The sequence below is a fragment of the Podarcis gaigeae genome, assembly GCF_964106915.1.
Source record: "Podarcis gaigeae genome assembly, chromosome: 1".
In the NCBI taxonomy this organism is placed as follows: domain Eukaryota; kingdom Metazoa; phylum Chordata; class Lepidosauria; order Squamata; family Lacertidae; genus Podarcis; species Podarcis gaigeae.
Window position 1 is genome coordinate 92,593,073 of NC_139678.1, and position 17,080 is coordinate 92,610,152.

The 17,080-nt window shown below is 40.0% G+C and overlaps 1 protein-coding gene across 3 annotated transcripts; it reads right to left on the reverse strand.

Annotated features, from left to right (window-relative positions):
* Positions 1 to 1,267: 1,267 nt before the first annotated feature.
* Positions 1,268 to 16,720, reverse strand: CCDC14 (coiled-coil domain containing 14). 3 transcript variants are annotated; one of them, XM_083737135.1, is made up of 13 exons: positions 16,564 to 16,720; positions 15,308 to 15,363; positions 14,913 to 14,988; positions 13,169 to 13,241; positions 12,939 to 13,079; positions 12,150 to 12,392; positions 11,954 to 12,051; positions 9,829 to 10,402; positions 8,275 to 8,416; positions 7,068 to 7,141; positions 5,607 to 5,822; positions 5,394 to 5,523; positions 1,268 to 2,505 (listed from the first exon to the last, which is right to left on the reverse strand). In XM_083737135.1, exons 1-13 carry the CDS (start codon positions 16,591 to 16,593, stop codon positions 1,533 to 1,535), a joined length of 2,826 nt encoding a protein of 941 aa, XP_083593261.1. In that variant the 5' UTR covers positions 16,594 to 16,720; the 3' UTR covers positions 1,268 to 1,532. The 3 variants fall into 3 exon arrangements, with proteins under 3 accessions (XP_083593261.1, XP_083593260.1, XP_083593262.1); XM_083737134.1 differs by having other exon boundaries at positions 5,394 to 5,526; XM_083737136.1 differs by lacking the exons at positions 13,169 to 13,241; positions 14,913 to 14,988; positions 15,308 to 15,363; positions 16,564 to 16,720 and having other exon boundaries at positions 5,394 to 5,526; positions 12,955 to 13,068.
* Between the last annotated feature and the right edge of the window lie 360 nt (positions 16,721 to 17,080).

Sequence of the window (17,080 nt, forward strand, 5' to 3'; positions counted from 1 at the left end):
GGGTAACCATGTTTATAAATAAAAACTTAACTATGTAAAAGTTTTCTAGCTTCAACAACAAAACTTCTATTTATAAGCTCATGCTAGTATAATGAATAACTTATATAAGTTGTTCTGAGAAATGAAGGCAGTGGTTTTGGAAGTTTCCATTCCTACTCTTCCTCTCTCTCTTTCAGAAACAACTAACTACACCTGGAAAATGATGTTAAGTCATTTTAGTACCTTGCAGTTTTTGAATTACAGCAGTCTTGGTAATGGGAAGTGACAAGACATTGCCTCAGTTAGTTTGATGGCTGGGACAATGGTAATCAAATCCGAGATAATGAAAAATTGTGTGGAAATGGGAATCAAAGATTGGGGCTAAACGCAAGCTGTCATCTTTTGCACAGGAATAGTACAATACTGCTTTGATTTCGATTGGATTCTTAAATGTGTTGCAAGCTTTTGATTTCATCAAGCTGAATGTTCCCAAAAGGGGAAGGCTGTTTAATCTTTTCTCACCCACCACCTATTATGAACTTCTGTAGGATTAAAACCTTACAGTGCTGCACTGAAAGATTTAGTCCTGATAAGCTAATATTCTGTTTCTGTAAACTGGGATCTCAGTAAACCAGGCTACCTCTCTGACAGAGTACTTCAGCTACACTGTGGCGTCACTATTTCAAATGTAATTAACTTCAAAATCCTTTAATGTATTTCAATATAGGCTAAATGCCATATTTTTACCCAGCAGTGGTTTAAAGCTCTTCGAGTGGTAGTTTCAATTGCTTTTCAGATGTCCTTTGAATGTGTCAAGAACCTCCATGTTCATTACAAGACCTGAGCAAACATCCCCCCTCCCAGCTGCTTTCTATATTCCGAGGGATCCTGTTCAGTTTTTGCCCGAAGGTTGCTCAGGCCTTTGTGGTGAATATATGGAGGTCAAGTATACAAACAAAACTGCTCCCTCATTCCTCCCTCTCTATATTCAGATGCGTGAAAAGGGTGTCTGTTGATGGTGGGAACAAAGAAAGGAAAGGCTGGTGGGAACAAGGAAAAAACGAAGGCAATTGCCTCCAGTGTTGAATTGTGTGTGGAAATCCAAAGGTCATCTAGTCCAACCCCCTGCAATGCAGGAATCACAGCTTAAAGAATCCCTGATGGATGGCTATCCAATTTGTTTAAAAACATCCAAGGAAGGAGAGTCCACCACTTTGAGGTACAAAATCAAGCTTCAGATGGTGTTTAGATGAAAAATTAACAGTAAATAAAGCCAACAGAAAAACAGTAGGTTCAATCAATTTATTAACAAATAATAATTTATTAGAATACTTACATTTATTTACATTCTAAAATTAAAATTTACAGGAATATTTCAGATTTAATCTCCATTTATGTAATGAATAATTTTTTGCCAGTAAAACAGCTCTTCATCTTGTCAGTAAAAAAAAAAGTGTTACAGCAACAATTCAAAAGTTATACAAGTACAAACATGCTACAAAATAACCAGATTTCAAGGAAAGCATTTCTCTAGCTTCTTCTGAAATAGTGCATTAAGGACTTGCTGTTTTTTTCAAACTATTCTGCAAAGTCTTTTGCAGTCTAGCTATGTTTGCATCCAAGGCTGCTAGACCATTTTTGAAGTCTTCTTCATCTCTAGAAGTGAATGTTGAAAAGGAAGATATAGTCCATTCAGATTTTCCAGACATCCAGTCAAAAGTTGAGAAACTAGAGTCAGGAACAGACATACCAGGGCCTTTTTTCTGTGTGTTTCCTTTCTGATGTGGAATAGAAGCATAAAAGAATTTATCAGGCTGAAGTCCATCTGGATCGTCCGAAATCATTTTAGCAGCTTCATTTGTTATTTCTTTTGGCTGCATTTGGCATCTGTCTACCTCCAGCTTTGCTGTCTTCCCCTTACTTTCAGACTTATTTTCTGCAGCCTTTTTGGGACTAAAGCTACCATACAATTTATCAACGGCCTTTGCATTGTTGCCCGGCATCTCAAACCTAATTGGCTGCTTGGAATTGGCCAACCCAAAGTTACAGTCCCATTTTGGGGGAACTTGACACTGTGTATCTGTCCCTTCAGCTGCTGCAGCTGGTTTCTGAGATGGACTGCTACTCAATGGAATGTAAATAGTCTCATCCGGCCCATGCCCTTCTACCAAAGTACTTGAATTGCTGGCTGCTTCAACTTCAGGCTTTAGAAAGGCAAAGCTTTTGGGAGCCACTGTTTCCCCTGGAATAGGGCTGTTTTGAGGAGGGTCTTCAGTTGCCCTCATGTCATATCCTTCACCTGGTACCTTCATCTTACTTTTTGGTAAGACAGGCTCTGGCAGAATAGGACTGGTTTCTAACTTTTTAAGGTAGCTCATTACAGAATCACTTAGAGGGTATGCATCAGCCTGCAGCTGTTTTTCATGAATTTCCAAGAGTGCTTTTGACAGACTTCTTTCCTGTTTTGGTTTGGCCGTGTCTACAGTGAGGTCCGAGAGAAGTTTGGACATACTGCCCTGCAGAGCCCTGTTGAGAACAATTCAGTAGTTTAATTTTAATTAGACAAGGAATATGACAAAATCCAAGATCCTCAATTTGTCTCAAGCAGTTAGGCTCTGGTTGTAGTTTTATACCCACTTACCTGTGGGTATAGACATGGTATACTGTACCTCTTGAGACAATACAGAAGTTAGTAATACTGTTTAGTCATACCTATACTGAGCTTTTAAAGTAAAACTTAAAAGCTATGACTGCAGGTTGGGCTTTTTTGGTGGTCTGTCTTAAGTTTATCTTCCAAACGACCATTGTATTGAAGTAGAACATTATCTATTAGTTTTGTAAAGAGGCAAACACATTTAAACTTTCATTGAAAATAAAAGAAAAAGAAAATTGAACGGTTTTGTGTGTGTGTGTGTGTGTGTGTGTGTGTGTAAGTAAATGTCATAACCGTGTGAGAGAGAGGATGCCAAGTGAGAGAGGCTATAAGTGAAGGAGGGTCTCTAGAAATGGGGCCATGTAAATACAACCATACACCCAGCTGTCAGTGCCTTCCAACAAGTCACACGGGCCAAAACTAAGTTGGCCACAGTTACAAACACTGCTAGGAGGAAAAGCGCTACCCCTTTCCCCAAAACTAGTGATCCATAGTTGGCTTGTCTCCGTAACATGCCCTAGTATATGTGTTGTTGTTGTTGTTTTGTTGTTGATGATGATAATAATAATATTAATACAGTGGTACCTCGGGTTACAGATGCTTCAGGTTACAGACTCCGCTAACCCAGAAATAGTACCTCAGCTTAAGAACTTTGCTTCAGGATGAGAACAGAAATTGCACGGCGGCAGCACAGCAGCAGTGGGAGGCCCCATTAGCTAAAGTTAAGAACAGTTTCAGGTTAAGAATGGACTTCCAGAATGAATTAAGTTCTTAACCCACTGTAATAATAATAATTTAATTGTGTTGTGTTCTAATGTTGTGCAATGTCCTGATATTTCATGTTATAGTGATATAGAAATATTTTTATAAATAAAAGCCAAAAGGCCACCATTCAGCCTTAAAGGAAGAACTATTGCTGCAATCGGAAGTCTTTACTAAGAGACACGCCTCCCATAACCCATTGCAATGGGTGTCTGGGGAAGAGCGGGAGAACCCCTCCCTTTGCCCATTCTTATGAATGGAATGCTTGCAACTTGAAAAACTAAATTGATTAAATGCTGCACCACTCTCTCCTGGAACATTCAAGGAAAATTCCAAAAACATTAAAAACTGAACTCAAAAGTGCTGCCCACAAAACTGTTGTGGCTGCACCCACGGTTCTTTTAAAAATAAAACGGTCTGAGGATTAGCTGTTTGTGGGGTGGAGGAGTCCTGGCACGTGTTCTGCTCCCCACTGTCCTGAATAGTTGAAGGGGTAAAAATTTAAGCTTTTTGAATAGTCTCAATAGTTCAGTTTCAACCTTTTAAACAGGAGACAAAAGTATGCACACAGGTTGCACAAACAACCCTTATCTAGTTTGAGCTACAGTCTGAAAAATCTACCAGTAATGTGTGGTAATGATGCCCAACTGGATTAGGTGAAGCAACAAGAGAAAACAAGAGCTAAAAACCAGAATGTGACAACTTTTATTCACACTGGTGAATAAATTGTAAAGGGTCATTTTTCCCCCTTTCTAGCAAGACAGGTTTCAACTTAGTCCATGAATCTCTGACACCATCTGGTGGCTAAGTACTACACCCACAGTGCAAGACTTGATATAACACTAAATATATGTGACAGAACTATCGGTTAAACTTCAACAAAGGTCTTGCGCAAGACTACCTGCTCCAGAAGCAGTTGTTGTTTTTATTATTTAAATTTGTATACTGCCCTATACCCATAGGTCTCAGGGCAGTTCACAGGATAAATTATGCCCTCTTCAAACAATTTTCTATTAAACAAGAAGCTCAAGTGAAATAAGGAGAGACGGAACAGCTGGAGGTAAGTAAATAGACTTGGCTAAGCAGATTTGTTTCTCTTTGTCTGTTTCTACACAATTTCTTTTCATACTTAATGTACCACCTCAAAAGAAGTCTTAAGTAAACTGGATTCTTTATAGAAAGAGATTATTCAAACCCATTAACTGTAGAAAAACAAAGGACAAGTTTTCTTTATTTTCTGAACTTCTGTACATCCTTTGGACTCTCCTTCTGGGTGGCATTCTATAGTGAATGAATCAAGTCCCAAGAAGACTGAGCACGACCACCTCAATGTCAGCCGTAAGCCAATCAAGTTTCAGGAACTAGTGTAGCACACTCAAGTTCAGCTAACTGTCAGGATTACTTGCATTATACAGTTTTCAAAGAGCAACTAATTATTGAAACAAAGTCACAAGAGCAATACATTCTTCCCTAATAAAGTGACAGAAATGGGTTTCTGCTATATTATTTTGCCAATTTATATAGTTAATGAATACTAGTTGTAATATTAGTTTCAAGTGAAACTAGGGCTTGACCCAAACATTTAAAATAAAAAGCTGAATATTGTTCCTTTGCCATGCTAAACATATGGCATGTTCCCCCTCCCAAATCTGAAGTTTGAAAATCCTACCTGAAATTATTCTTCAAAATCTTCGGAGAATGTTCAATTTGGCTATTATTTTCAGAGATATTGGTGCTTTTAAACTGAAAAGAATCCACCATTTTCCAATATGGCGACTTCTCCCAGTCTTCTATAAGTTTATCATAGCTTTCAGATCAACATGCATGCAATTCTCAGCTTTTCATTCTAAATGTGTTGGGTCTAAAATTTTGTTAACGGCATAGGACTAAAGTTAAAAGAAGGAAGTTAGAGCAAGGGCAATGTTACTGAACATTAGTTATTTGCACCATTTGATTAAAAGGTGAGATACATATTTAACAAGCAAATTAAGATAGTTACCGAGTCAATTCATGTAACCTATTCACTTCTGCATCTTTCTGACGCAATGTTATGCCTAAAATCTGGTTTTCTTTCTCAGCAACTTCCAACTTGTACTGCAAGCTCTTTGTGCTGTTCAGCATATCGTCTGCTTCTGAAACATATTGAATAAGTGTAAATTGTAATTTTTACATTAAATGAATATGAACCCAGAAAGTGCCTCAGTGTACACACCAATTTTGAGCTTTGTTGAGAAAATATCATATTGCTGTTGCTTTTCATGAAGCTCTTGGTCCCTCTCGTGAATTATTCTGGTCAGCCTTCTATTTTCCTCTTTTTGGTTTTCTAACATTTTTATGATCTCTTCATTTTTATTCCGCAGCAACTCATTGCTTTTCATATATTCATTCAACTGACTCTGCAATGTGATATTCAAAGACTGGAGCGAGACTATGGGAAGAAGCATATAGTTGTTTTAAAAGACAAGTTCAACCCCAACAAATATTTATAACTACTAAAATATAAATAGGTGGCATGCCCTTGTAATCTCTAGGATTTTTAACAGCAATATATTTTGCCCGAGGCTTCCTTTGGAGACTGTCTAGAAATTTTAATCAGTAGAGAATGTTGCAACACGTCCTTAGGTGAATATGTATGAACTGTTCTGCTGTAGCTGTAATGACTTTTTCTATTTCCTTCTAGGCCAAACTGAAGTTGGAGCTGTCTTAGGATGTAGCAGCTGCAACCATGAAGATACAGCCAGCTCGCTGCATGCACTAACTGGTTCACCTACTTTTCTCCATACAATAATGTACATGGTAGAAATTCATAGTATGACCCAACTATACAGACTTTAATATTCAAACTGTAAGAGAAACCATGCATGTAACCACTTCCACAATCAAGTCAATAAGCCATTCCTGAATAAAGTTGTACGATACAATGGCACTGTTTCATGTGAAACAGTATGAGAGGGAATGAGACAGTGGTAATGTTTTGATTAGCATCTCACATCTTAATAAGCCAAAATGTGAACCAATCTTCTGCTCACACATGCAGCTAATTCGCAAGAGCACATGAACGTGCTAGGAAATCTTCAGCTAACTAGTTTCTGCTTTCATATGTACTGCAAATCTATTATTAACATATTTAGAAAATGTATTTAGCATTGGGTACAACACATTATAAAAAATCATCGGCATAAAACAAACCATGGAATAACAGAGTGACATAGGTCTGAATAATGGCTAGGAGAAGCAGCAGCATAACTGAAAACCTTTAGAGCCAGAAATCTGCTGCAGTTTAGTAGACAAGAATGAAAAAACATAGCTAATAGTTAATTGTGAATGTGCCAGTCATGCACACTTTGCTCTTACTAGTGGGCAGGAGACAGAAACCACGATCCTTCATTTGTTATTGGAGCAGAACAAACCTTTATTTCCAGTTTGGACAGACTTAAGCCAGGGAAAGCAGGTATAATTTGTGCATTTGCGGTAAACCATTAACTATGGCTTACTATTACATGAAGGGCTTTATATAAAGTAAATATAGTATTCAAGTACTTCATTAGACGAAAACAGCATTGCTTCCAGAACTGTTAGAAGTGTGAGTAACCAGCAGAGACTGTGAATACACCTCAAATTCTGTTTTAAGTGCTTTTAAAATACATTCAAATCTTTACACTTTGTTACTTACATTCATAGTTGCTATCCAGATTGTATTCTGCTCTCTCTTGGTTCTTCAGCTGTTGATTCAATATTCTTAGTCGTCTTCATTTGAATTGGGGGTGGGAAAGTTTGCATTTAACAACTATTTTCTATGGCAATGGTTTTGATAAAAAGTGAGGGGACAAAACTATCTTCCTCAGCTTTTAAGTTAACTTTATCCATTCTGACAACCCCTCATTCTCTGCTAGATCCTCTTCTGCTTGGGACAATTGCACCACAGCTTTAAAACAATGCCAATACACAAAAAGCACAATCCAAGAATGTTCCCACAGCAGCTTGCGTATTATACAGTTGAACCCTGACTGCAACTGAGATGAGCTTCCAATCAGCTGAGGTTACCAGTGCTGATCTGATAAAGTCAGCAGAGAGGTTTGCTGTGGCTGAACCACAGTCCTATCAACCTATACAGTGGTACCTCGGGTTACATATGCTTCAGGTTACATACGCTTCAGGTTACAGACTCCGCTAACCCAGAAATAGTGCTTCAGGTTAAGAACTTTGCTTCAGAATGAGAACAAAAATCGTGCTCTGGCAGCGCAGCAGCAGCAGGAGGCCCCATTAGCTAAAGTGGTGCTTCAGGTTAAGAACAGTTTCAGGTTATGTACGGACCTCCGGAACGAATTAAGTACTTAAACCGAGGTACCACTGTATCCAAAAACTGATCACAGTTGTTATCACTAGCATTACCAACTGTTATTATACACGATAACAGAACTATTTTGTTCCATTACGTGGATAACCATTATGTGGCAGTGAACTGCCTTTTGCAGTTCCCCCAGCAGACCCCTCTTCTTCCACAATGAACTCTACAAGAAAGTGAAAATTGGGTGGAGAACAAGGATTGCACCAACTTTTATATCAAGATAGTCTGCTGATGTTTCAACTCCCAAATGCATCTTACTCATTTTTAGTTGAACATTGATAAACAAGTTTTAGATTGTTTCACAAAAATGTTTTGACATGTTAATTTATTATACAGTATTTCTGTTTTATAGATAACAGACTTAATTTATATGTATACATAATCTATGCATCTATTCCTTTAAAAAAGGACAGAATTGTAATCCTGCTGTAAAATGCTTTTGTTTTAAGTGCACATTCACCCTTTTGTTAACTGTTCTAAACTGAGATCTGGTGAATTACCATTGCTGATCTTCCATACATGTATTACTGACCTGCGCAATTGGGCATTTTCACTTCTGAGAGGTTGAACAGCAAGTGCTATTTCAGCCTGTACATTTGCATTCCCAACAACTGCAGGCAAGAGTGATACAGTGTCTTCCACTTCACCTAGCAACCTCAAAATTTCTGAATCATCTATAATGGGGAAAGGAAGAATCTGTTGAGTAATCAAATGCACTCCTCAAAACATGTTGTGGAAGAATAAAAATTCACAATCCTAAGAAAGATGCCAAGTACTTTTACATCTGCTATACACTACAATAGATTTAAGACAGAGCTCTGTCTTCAATATGTCCCTTTCCAAAGGAAGGGAACAAATTTCATTAATGTTTTTGCAGTGCATGTTGCTAAAAGAAAAAAACAGCACTTTACCCTGAGAATACTAAGAACCCTTGTGTATATATATTAACCTTATTGTCCCTGGTGTAATGTTGGCAACATGACCCTAAACACATCTGCTTACAGCTAATTATTCCAGAAGCTTCCTTTACTTCCATATAAGCTTGCTAGCTTACTTACCTGCTGCCCAGGATGAACAGTACTTGCCAGCTCACAAAGCGGAAATAATAAGAATTCCACCATGGGTGTTTCCCCATCTAATAAGACTTACATTAATATGGGAATCCTCAAGAAACATTTTATAACCTATTCATATTAGGTAGGGCAAGGCAGATAGTTATATTTGCTTTCTATACTCATCAGATTTTATTTTTTTTTAAAGATGTCTCACATTCAGCTCCACTACAAATCAAACTCCATTGGAAGCTTTTATGCTGTACTGATCTGGAACATGATTCCTTAATCAAGAAAGTATCCAAAAATATTTTAATAAGAATAGCAATGAGTTGTAAATCACTGGTTTTCAATACATGAAGAAGATCTGATTAGGAAAATAAAGAGGAAGAGATTTGATTTATTTTTTTTTACATTTGACTTCAGATTTTTTACAAAACAAAAAGCACCACTCAACCATATTGAGAATGTGAACACTCTCCCTTGTGCAGAAAGGAGTCTCTGTGCTTTATTGCCTACTAAACATAAAGGGACCCCTGACCGTTAGCTCCAGTCACAGACAACTCTGGGGTTGCGGCGCTCATCTCACTTTACTGGCCGAGGGAGCTGACGTACAGCTTCCGGGTCATGTGGCCAGCATGACTAAGCCGCTTCTGGCGAACCAGAGCAGCACACGGAAATGCCATTTACCTTCCCGCCAGAGCGGTATTTATTTATCTACTTGTGCTTTTGAACTGCTAGGTTGGCAGGAGCAGGGACCAAGCAATGGGAGCTCACCCTGTCGTGGGGATTCGAACCGTGACCTTCTGATCGGCAAGCCCTAGGCTCTGTGGTTTAACACACAGGGCCACCCGCGTCCCTTTTATTGCCTACTACTAACAGATAAAAGGAACAAAATACTAAAATATGAAACCTTAGTAGAAAGAAAGACAAAATTAGTAGAAACAAATGTGGTTTTGTCATGTTGGTATTCAATTAAGAAAACCTTACAGAAGTATAAATCAATTATGGTGTAAGTAGAAATCTCATATTACCCTGATCAGTGAGCAAGGCCTTAAGTTCTCCCAAAAGATACTTCACGGTTTTCACTTTCTGGGCTGTTTTTTGAAGGCTTGTCTTTTTAGGTTTTAAAATGTCCTTGTCAAAGCTCGTCTGACAGCTTGTATCTCTCACTGGTGCCATATCAACTCCATCCAAGTTTTCCTCTTCACTCAGAGTACCCTCACTATATTCTTCAGCAGTGTCTTCTCTAGAAATCAAGGGCTTGGTCTGAATTGGGTCAACATCCTGGTACTTTCCATCAACCTTCCCATTCTCCTTTTCATGTGCTTGCAACAGAGCCAGATGTGCTTGAATACATCTTATTAGGTCTGCCTCTTTAATTTGCTGTTCATGGTTCCCTTGATCGGGCACAATTTCTCTGGTACTAGCTGGAGCAAGTACTGTGGGTGGCGTAGGATTGTTTGGAGCAGACTGGATCATGTGGGGCAGGGCAGAACATGAAGCAACAGTCTGCCCTTGAGCACCAGAAGTGGAGCCACTGGGGCCTTCTGGCAAGAGAAGTCCCATCTGTGATGCACACTGAGTGCAGCTCTCAATGACAGCACCCTATAAAAAGAGCATATGAATAATTTATTCTACACTGAAATGTTAATACTGCACGCTCAGTTATGAGTAGGTTGCAATAAAAAATAGTGTTTAGATGTGTAGCCTTCTACTATAAAGGTAAATATTACGCTAGGTACCGTATTTGATGCACCTGACCATAAGACGCACCTAGTTTTAGAGGAGGAAAACAAGAAAAAAATATTCTGAATCTGCGCAGCGCCTCTTCAGCAAAGCGGGAGGAGAAACGGAAGGTGCTCCGTTTCTCCTCCCGCTTCACTGAAGGGGCACTATGCAGCTCTCCCTCTCTGCACAGCGCCTCTCCAGCAAAGCGGAATCAGAACAGCAAGAGGGATCGCTGCGCAGCGAAAGCAGCGATCCCTCTTGCTGTTCTGGGATAGCTGCACCAAGCCTCTTCAGGGCAGGGGGAGCGTTCCTCCCGTTGCTCTGAAGAGGCTTTGCGTGGCTATCCCAGAAGTCAGAACAGCAAGAGGGATCGCTGCGCAGCTGTTCTGGATTCAGAGATAGCTGCGCAACCTGCATTCGCTCCATAAGACACACACACATTTCCCCTTACTTTTTGGGAGGGAAAAAGTGTGTCTTATAAAGCAAAAAATATGGTAAATATTATATTTTCTATGACACCATGAAGGATCTCTTTCCCCACTTCTTAAGCATACTTTCAAAGGCACAGCAGTTGATACACCCTGTCCTAAAGGCTTATTTAACAATAAGCTATTATGCCATTCGATTGTTATCCAACACAAAGAGAGACAAAGAGAGATTGCCTATATTGTATTAGTAATTAGTTGAACCTGATGGGGTAATCTATGGCAGGTGTTTCAAAATATATGCAGAATTAAAGGTTGCTTCAGTACTGGCGTTCTTCAAAACAACTTCACTTTGAAGCAGGTTGGATTTGTTTTAACAATTTTTTCTTTCTTTTCCCTTTTCGGCTTGCAGAATTAATTTGTTGCAGTTGTGCTGTATTCTGCTCGCTCAATGTAGTGAGGAAGTATTTAGAAGAATGGGTGACAAGCAAATTCTACTTAAGCCTCAAGACGGTGTACAAGGTGATAAAATCTAGCAAAAAATCACAGTAAAATATAAAAAAATGCAGCTGATAATCCAAAGGGCACTATTAATTCTCAACATTAAATGCCAGAAAAGGCTTAAGCAAAGAGGTATGTTTTTAAGAAGTGTCATGTGATGTGAAAAATAGAGTGTTTTCCTGAATGTGATCTGCTGGACTTTGGCACAAGCTGCTGACCTTAACAGAGTTGTCCCCTCCATCCTCTTATGTCGTCAAATACCCAAGGGGAAATTGAAATAATATCATGGTTCCTCCTCTTTGACAACCATAAATAAAAAAAAAATGAAAAAAATGACCAGTTATCTACATCTACACCAACACTTGTTAAATTGCATTAGACTTTAGAAGCCCCCATTTTAACATGTATTAAGGAAACTTTTAAGGAAGGCAAAACAGTAGAAATTTATCAATAGTATGCACAGAACAAAACGTGGCAATCCAAAATTTAAGAGAGTACTTACAGGCTGAACAAACGAAGGATTAGCTGCATATTGTGGGGACAGAGCTGGTGTAGAGGTAGGCAAACGGGAGTTGAATGCTGTTACAGGCTGATATGTTGCTAGCGATTGAGGTATAAAGAACAAAATTGTCAATGTTAAGATTAAATATATCCATCCCACAACGTCTGTCAAATCAAATCATGCCATTCCCACTCACTGTGTTCAGGAACGATGGAACATGGAACTTCAGGAATGCCACTGGATTTTTGCAGCGGTTGGGTGTTTAGCAGAGACATCTGGGTTTGCACATGCTCACACAGTTTCTGATGCATCACAGGAGAGTGCTGAGTGCAAGGTATATGAATTGGTTGAAGAGGAGAAGGTTGCCCTGTACTTACAGGAGTTGTGTCTTTTTCAACAACTGCAGCATTCACTGATGCTGGCTTATTTGGCATAGACACTACAAAAAGCAAAAAGGATAACCTTTAACTCTGTTAAGTTATATTCTAAAACAACAAAGATGTAGCAGTAACCTTTTGAGTTTTGGAATTCTGCTCTTGAAGCATTGCCATGCGCTTGTAGTCTTGATTATGTTTTATGTTACATTATGTAAGATAAAAGTAAAAATATGTAAGTTATATATTCTTAAGCATTCCTCAAAGTCTAAACTATTTTCTAATAGTTCAAGAATATAGTTCTGCATTGTTCACAGACTCATGGTGGTCTGTACTTGACCAAAGACTGTACAGTGAAACACGTAATTTAGTCCTATTGATGAATACAACAAAAAACTTAGACCTCCATGAAGCAAAATTTGATCTACTAGTGCAGGTGAAATCTACTGAACATTTATGGTACAGTAAGGCTATTTTTAAAAAATCAGATCTTTTAAAGAGTAATGTATAAATTGTGTTTTATCATTTTCTTATAGATATTCTGTAATGAAACACTGAATGGATAAAATAAAGAATTAACTTAAAAATAAAGTTGAAGAAAAACATCTTACCCATTCCTTTACGCACATTTGCAGAAATATTTTTTTTCTTTTGACCCCTCTTCTTTGAACCATTGACTTTACTGAGTAAAGGTCTTGAAGCTGTTCTGACAAAAGCTGCTTTTCCTGCCTTTTGACAGAGGTTCTCCATCCCTAGCACCATTTGAAATAATATCATTTAGCAACAAAGTAAGTTACTCGCAGAATGAAAACTGAATTCAAGTAGTTAAAAAGAATACTACCTTCAGATTCATTTTGCAAAATGTCCTTTAGTAAAGACGCACAGCGATCCAGGCCATGATGAATGGTTGCAACCTGTAGAAAGGATATGAAAGAGAATGCAAACAGTTTTCATTCACAGAAAATGGCTCATTATTAAACCTTCCTTATTCTGTGAGCTAGTAAAGGTTCCAAAGTGTATTTTGGAAACTACAACCAGTACTGAATGCTGCTGCTAGGATGCCCATGAGTGCTAGGCATTGTATGATTTGCCCTGGCTGCTGGTTTGTTTCCAGGCTCAATTCAAGATACTCATTACAACCCTTGGTGGCTTGGGACCTGCATATCTTAACAGCGGGGAGGGGGGGGGGCAACCTTGGGCCTGCAGGCTAATCTTGACCTATGAGGTCCTTTCCCTCCAACCTTGTCTACCTGCCTGTCAGCTGCCATAACTGGGTTAAATCCTGCAGTGGCTGCATGTGATTGTTCCCAGCAAGGCACAGGCCTATGTAGCAAATGAGTTAAATATTGTTCAAGTCAAGTGATCATGCATTTCTGTTTAAGCTAGGGCTGGGCAATATTAGGTTTTCAACATTGTGGTGTATTGCCAGCCAAACACCACAGTTTGCCGATCTACCGCGATGTTGAAAAACAAGATGCGTTGGCCTGAGAGACACTGGGTGAAACTGCCCCAGCTCTCACCTTGAGAGCTGAGGCGATTTCACCCAGGGTTGCAGTCTGGGACAATGCAGCTTGTTCGTGCAGCTTAGCTGGGGGGAGGGAACATTTCCCTTCCCCAGCTGAGTCATCCCCGGTGCTTTTGCTGCTCACACGCGAGCAGCAGGAGTATTGGGGCTCCTTTAATTGCTAGACTGAGGCAAGGGCACCTGCACGCTCCTCAGGTGAGCAGTTTAAAGATTCAGAGGGAGGAACAGGCTGTATTGGCACCTCGCCGGTACAGCTTGTTTCTCCCTCCGCGTCATATGAAGGCAGTGGGATGGTGGTTTCACTATGTATTGCTGGTGAAACCGCCGCTGCTCCCAAGTCCCTCTGCTAGCAGTGCCCACTGGAAGAAGAAACATTTGACTCCCCCCAGCGCATGCTGCTAGCACAGGGATTCAGGAGCAGTAGCTGTTTCACCAGTGATATACCGCTTAATGAAACCGACATCACGGTCTGCTCTTCATACTGGTTCTGGGCAATATATTGATATATCTCCCAGGCCTAGTTTGAGCCTACAAAACCAGAGACTCAAACATGAGCTGTCTGAAAATCCTTTGCAAACAGGAAAATGGATTTTAAACAGTACTGCACTTTGAAATCCCAACAATTGGGGCTTCAAAGCGCAACATGAGCTGACATCACAATGGCATTAAGTGATTAACAGATGGGAAGCCATCCATCCAGAAAAGGTTCCTTTTGTTGTTGTTGTTTAGTCATTTAGTTGTGTCCGACTCTTCGTGATCCCATGGACCAGAGCACGCCAGGCACTTCTGTCTTCCACTGCCTCCCGCAGTTTGGTCAAACTCATGCTGGTAGCTTCGAAGACACTATCTAACCATCTCGTCCTCTGTCACCCCCTTCTCCTTACTTCTGCTTAAAAGATTACCCTCTTCCATATAACTTTCTGACAAGGCCCTGTTCTCCTGATTAATTGAAAATGTGAAACATGATGACAGTGACCAGGGCTAGTGGCTTTTCGTAGCAATATTTAATATGCACAAATAAAAAACTTTGCTCAGATTTTGCATTATAGTCTGTCATTACCTGATCTTCAGAATCTGTGGAATACAGGGAGTAGCCAAAATCAGCATCAGGACGTGCCACTTTTCTTAAAGCATTCCTGAAACACAGAAATGCTGTGTTAACTCTCTCTCTAGCATACATGCAAAACAACAGTTGGACTTCACTATCTAGGAAAGGAGAAATGCTAAAACACAGTATCAGAAACTCTAAAACCAACTACATCAAAAAAGCACCTTAGGTTTGAAGGCATTATATGTAATATTTGATAAGGAATTTAAGATGATTCTATAATCTTCATTTCTAAAGACAAGCATTGGTCCCAACTAGCCAGCAAAAAGCACAACATTTAGGGCAGTTTTAACAATATGCTACTGCTCAAACCTGCACAAATATAGAAGATATGAGGATATCCTTACTGTTTTCCTCCGCTTGCTAATTTAGCTGATCCTGTCAACCTTCCTGATGACAGTACCTGTTGGTTGCACAAACAAGCACTCAATATTTGGTATTAGTTTTCCAGAATAAGTGTAACAGAAAACACACCTCAGGCTTACACGAGAGAGAGAGAGAGAGAGAGAGAGAGAGAGAGAGAGAGAGACTACATCTTCTACAGGAAAGCCAGCATGCAAGTGATATTTTATTTTAAAAATGCTTATGAGCATAGAACTGATAACAGAAAAATTTCATTCTACTTCAAGAGTGAAAAGCAATCTGCAGTAGTGAAGCATGTCTGACCTATACTTTGTATGTAAGCCAATTAAGAGTCTTTTTAAAGAATAAATAACCATTGGGAACATGTAGGCTCTGTGAATTGATTTCAATCAATCAACTAAACCATATTTGCAAATATCAAGAACAGAATACTTCACATTTTGAAATTCAGATTCCCTGCACAAGCATGACTATTAACTGGCCATTTCAACAAGGAAAACACTGGTATCCAACTAAGAGCCTTTATAACTTCAACCATTTGGTAATGTGTTCTATAACTATTAATAATAAATAAAACCACTGCAAACCAGGAGAGGTTATGCTTAAGTAGTTAAACTCATACTATTTTTGTACAATCTGGTATTTCAGAAACAATCACATTTCACACCATCACATTTTGCGTGTGTGCTCCAGGAGCAAGAGCAATAGGGATCAGCTTAAAGATCTTCTTCTTTTACGAATTCTAGAAGGGTGGGCTTGTTACCTACTCTGTTGGTAAAAGCAGCAGAGTCCCGCGGCACCTTAAGAACTAAAAAAGATGCATCAATAACAGAGGCAAAACAAAAAAAATTCCTTCCAGTAGCACCTTAAAGACCAACTAAGTTAGTTCTTGGTATGAGCTTTCGTGTGCATGCAAGAAGTGTGCATGCACACGAAAGCTCATACCAAGAACTAACTTAGTTGGTCTTTAAGGTGCTACTGGAATGAATTTTTTTTGTTTTGACTATGGCAGACCAACACGACTACCTATCTGTAACAATAACAGAGGCGTTCGCGGATCCCACTCCACTTCCATCATCAGGTGCATGAACTGCAGCCTTGAGTCGGTAAGCATACAGGCATCATGCATGGTTATGGGGAATGCAGAGCCCTGAGGTTACGAGGGGGAACTCAGGGCGAAGAGCCCGAACTTAATAGCAAGGGAGGGCGCGCTTGCTCCCCCTCTCCCGCCCGCATTTACCTTGTGCCTTACGGAGCCCGGCCTCGCCATCTCCTTCCAGCCAAGAGGCTGCCTCTTCCTCCAAGCTGACTGACGGGTCCAACGGTTACTCACGGGGCAGAGCCTGTCTCAAGCCCCGCCCCCTATTTGCTCTCATTGAGGCGGCGGCGGCAGACCGAGCGGGAAAGGAAGAGGTAGGAGGGAAATAAATAAGAGCCCGGCGGTCTAGTTTATTCTATTGGTTAGAGCCGTTCCTACGTCGGACCAATAGAGGAAGCGGAGCGTGAGAGAGGCGTGGCTTAGCCCGTTTGTCCCTTAGTCAACCCTCGGAGGGTGGGACGGTGTTTACTAGGCGTCCCGCGCGCGTTCCTCTGGGAGCCATTGAAATGAGTGGGAAATCCCCAATGAAACAGGACAGATTTTTTTTGCTGCTGGGAGAAGGGAAGGGGCCCTTGCTTTTGGCTCCGGAAGCTCATCCTGCGGTCAGTGTGTTAGCCTAAGGCAGAGGTTTCCAACCTTTTTGAGTCCACGGCTCCCT

Coding starts and splice junctions, on each gene's coding strand:
- CCDC14 (XM_083737134.1), bottom strand. CDS start 16,593: ATGGCGAGGCCGGGCTCCGTAAGGCACAAG. Junction 12,393..12,938: donor AAATGTGCGTAAAGGAATGG/GTAAGATGTTTT, acceptor TGCTTTTTGTAG/TGTCTATGCCAAATAAGCCA. Junction 5,823..7,067: donor TCTGGATAGCAACTATGAAT/GTAAGTAACAAA, acceptor TTCTTCCCATAG/TCTCGCTCCAGTCTTTGAAT.